At 37.7% G+C, this 4,015-nt stretch overlaps 1 protein-coding gene across 9 annotated transcripts in view; it reads left to right on the top strand.

Moving 5' to 3' along the window:
* The window catches only part of LOC101848208 (probable splicing factor, arginine/serine-rich 7), a 64,798-nt gene extending 61,262 nt beyond the window's left edge, over nucleotides 1–3,536 (top strand). For all 9 annotated transcript variants that reach the window (XM_005100437.3, XM_005100440.3, XM_005100439.3 and 6 more), the window contains 2 exons: nucleotides 1,853–1,979; nucleotides 3,041–3,536. In XM_005100437.3, the coding sequence (XP_005100494.1) occupies nucleotides 1,853–1,979; nucleotides 3,041–3,211 (298 nt within the window). In that variant the 3' untranslated portion in view covers nucleotides 3,212–3,536. The remainder of the gene's footprint in view (nucleotides 1–1,852; nucleotides 1,980–3,040) is intronic.
* Nucleotides 3,537–4,015: the final 479 nt, after the last annotated feature.

Below are 4,015 nucleotides of genomic sequence, written 5' to 3'. Positions count from 1 at the left end.
CAGCTGGGAACATCTATGTACCAACAGAGCTGACACCCATATTCAGGCTTGCCAGAGTAAAGCAGCCTTACACCGTGATACCACTTGAGTTCTCTGACTTCTGAAATTTCAAGCAATTGTCACTCGACCTGCGTGTTCTGGGAGTTCAAAGAGATTCAGAGAGTAACACTATCAACTGGAACAAAATGATGGAGTTCAGAGTTCTGAAGGAGTGCCCAACAACAACATTCTTCAAAGCCAGCCATATTGAGTCAGAGTACGGAACAATCCAATTGAAGAGACACACAAAGCAAACCACAGAGAGTTTCACTCTCTTCAAACTCAACACAGAACAAACCAAAGTTCCAATGGCTAAGTTCAATGACTTAGTGTCGCTCTGCTCCAGTGGTAAGACAAGCTGATCACAGGGCTTTCTATTTTTTACTCCCTTTTTAAATTCTACTGAGATATTCTTGGATACTCATAGTGTTACTTACTGATACATCTACATTATGTAAATTGCTGTCGAACATGGTTACAGTTCAAATGAGCGAAAACAGCTCCAAAACATAAGTCTTTATTTGTTCAAATTGTCTTCAATAAACAGTGGAAATCATAGTGAGATCTCATGTTTTTTATGCCATTGTGATTTGGTTTTTTCATTTTGCGTATTATGGAACAGAAATTAGAAACACAGTGTTTTTCCTTCCTGCAATACAAAGGAAATATAATGATACGACACTTGGTGAGATACATCCATTGAAAATGGGACCGGGGAAGGTATATCTCACGAAGTGACTTATCGTATTTTCTGCCGATTTTCTCAAAGGAATGATACAAAACTACCAAAAACAGCATGTGGAGTGAAAATGTACCACTCAAAGAAGCTTTGATCCAAACCGCATAGATTCCAGTCTTCCGGTTTTGACGCTAGAGCTAAAAGAAAAGTGCCCAAAACTTTAAACCTCTCTCCTGCAAAACACTAATTTTGCAGATACGACACTTCGTGAGATGACCGACGATTTTTACCTGTGGATTGATAAAAATCTGCCGAACTTTTTTGTGCCAATTTCCTCCTTTCCAATATTCACTCATTCCGTCTATCTTTGGATTGTTGCCACGGCTGGAAAATCTGCACATTGATCAAGTAAATTGACTTGTGATCCTTGACAGAAAATTACTGTCAGAAAGAAACTTTTTTACAAATTTGTCTAGATCTAGAGAAATGATCAATACGAAGATTCTACGGCACGGGAACCCCATAAGGGCCACGATGAAAGAAATTTATGCTAAAACCTGCCTAAAACTACCAAAAAATCAAGAATAATTCGAAGTGGTGTTCCGAGGTTGTGACTTATAATTTCAGTCGTGAAATTTAAGGAAAATTAGTGTATACGCTGGGTAACTAACTGTATCATGAAGGTAGGCCTACATATCTATTCATTATTCCCAAGGTTTGCCTTCTATCAATGGTGCGATGAATTAATTGAATTATAGTAGCAATGGAAGGGGAACCTGCTTTTAAACATTGCCATCAATGGAAATATATTATGCAGATCTTGGTGAAGAAATCAAACTAGACAAAATGTTGGTGGAAAAATAAATGTTATGGTTTGCAGGCAACGTCTTCACCATTTTCAACCCTCTAAAAGCTCTAAATTTTAATTTCTTCGGGTACTTCGCCCCCTGGATCCCCACCGGGACGCTGTCCCTGGACCCTGCTTATGTTTTGCTTGAAGACAAAAAGTCATTAATTATTTTTATGAAATATTCTATAGTTTCCAACTGCTGGTACAGAAATTCATGGATAGCAAAATACTCGTTTAGGGCAATAACACTTTAAAACTGTTCATTATATATCTTTTTTTTTAAGGTCCAAAAGAGATCGCAGCAAAAGAAGCCGCAGCCGAGATCGTGATAGGGACAGAAAGCATGAGAGCAAGAAAAAGTCGACTCGTGACAAGGATGATAAAAAAAAAGAATCAAGCAGTTCTTCAAAGGTCAGTATGGATAATCTTGTGTTTAACACCCTTGTACCCAGTCATCCTGTGGAGGAGAGATAGTCAGGGTCATGCCTGCCAATGTTTTTTGAGAAAAAACGTACCCATAATTGTAAGCTTGGAATGATTTTTGTGTTTTTAAAATAACAATTCAGATTAAGGGGTAAAAATCTTGCCTGCAGATTTTTTAGTCGAAGTATGGATATGTGCCGGTGTAGCTGCATTTTCTTTTCTCTGTATTTTTCGCTGTCCAGAACCTCTTGAGATTTGCAGGGCTGCCCATCATTGTGAATGTGGCGGAACGATTATGATTTTTATTCAATTTTACGAAAATACGATTGTAATAATCCTAATTCTGATTGTAAAAAAGTTTGGCTTCTCCAGACCTCTGCTTACCTTCCAGGTGCTTAATAAGGGGGAAAAAACTTACTAGACCCTGACAGCCTATGCTACTACGTCACTTTAGCATCCTCTTTGTATTGAGCCCTTGTAGTCCCTCAGTTCCCAGTGTCAGTTTACCCTTTTAAAAATAATAGAACTTTAGAAGTGCCAAAGCCAGGAGTAAGGCAAACATTAGGTTGACATAGTATTAGAAAATTCTTGGCCTTTTGTGTTGTGGGTGACATCCTAGACCAATGAGAGAATTTTTTAAAATGGATCATTGTTTGAAAATTGAAACACCTATGGTGGGTGCGTGGCATGATGTGATGTATTCAGTAGTTCCAAAGGTTTCTTTTGTTTCTGCAAGCAGTAACTCACACACACACACACACACACACCTTAATTTTTTCTTAACTCAATAAGAGCCCGGCGAGACCCCTTTTTTCATTCATGCCTTTATTTACGTTACATTTATACTCGACTACAACCCATGGAAGAAGACAAGCCATATCCATATAACAAATTCTTAAGCCAGATGAATAATTTTCTATTTCTTGATTACTAAATCGTATTCTACTGGGTGGGCAGCCCTGTATTTATAGCAGCTTTGGTGTTTTGATTGGGATTTATCTAATGTTTTTTTAGCATTTAGAAACTTTTTAAATTCTTTGTCTCTGCAGATAAAAAGGGATTATGATGAAGAAGAAAAAGGGTTTGCAAGTGGGAGTGAGAAAGAAAGAGAGGCAAGTGACAGTGCCCGAGCCCACTCTCACAGCAGTTCCCCACCTCAGCTGCACTCCATGGAGAAGGACACTGATCATCAGACTGTGGACATGGATATGAGTGACTGAATCTAGGAGCCTGTGCTGTTTGCATTTGTTTCTAGCTTCTCACTCGTACCTTTGTACTTTCTTAGATTTCTATTTGAACGACATGATATGCAGATGAAGACCAGTGCTTTTTCAGAGAATGAAATTAAGAACTTTTTAAAATTTTAGTTTAAACAAAATCTTTAATTTTGTAGGAATTTATAAAAAGCTCAATGCATTACAGCCTAAGGGTCTGGACAGGAAGTCTGTATTCCCAAATCCTAAACAAGGGGAAGGAATACAAACATTTAAAAAACACATTTTTAAAATGCTAAACAAATTCCCAAAATCCTTTAAAGAATAAAAATTAGAAAGAGAAATGAATGTGGTTTCAGAAAAATATTACTTTATATGCATAAACTGTTGGAAATGTTCTAACTTTATTTCAGTCGTGGTGTCTGACCCGTCACTCTCACTCTGTTAGCTTCGTGGTCAGGTCCTAGATCTAAATTCTACATCTGATCAATTTGAATCGCTCCAAACTCCTCCTACATTTTCTTCAGTATCTGATGAATCTGATTTGTCATTTGCTTATTCTTGCTCAAATCCATAGTTATTTCTTTTTTCAAACTCAAGTGTGTTGGTTTTCAACAAGTTTAGACACCTTCAATGTGTCGGAAATGCGATCGTACTTCTATAGGCACTAAAACTACTGGCCTGAAAAATTTCGTTTTGATATCAAGAAGAAACATTTTGCAATAACCATGCGAAATGAAATCTCTGCTTCAGCGTCTCGTCTGTTTCTAAAGACGCTTTGTCAGAACGGGCGAGTTAGGGTGGAGCATG

Source organism: Aplysia californica, unplaced genomic scaffold (assembly GCF_000002075.1).
Source record: "Aplysia californica isolate F4 #8 unplaced genomic scaffold, AplCal3.0 scaffold00247, whole genome shotgun sequence".
Classification (NCBI taxonomy): Eukaryota; Metazoa; Mollusca; class Gastropoda; order Aplysiida; family Aplysiidae; genus Aplysia; species Aplysia californica.
This window is presented reverse-complemented; position numbering and strand designations above follow the sequence as displayed.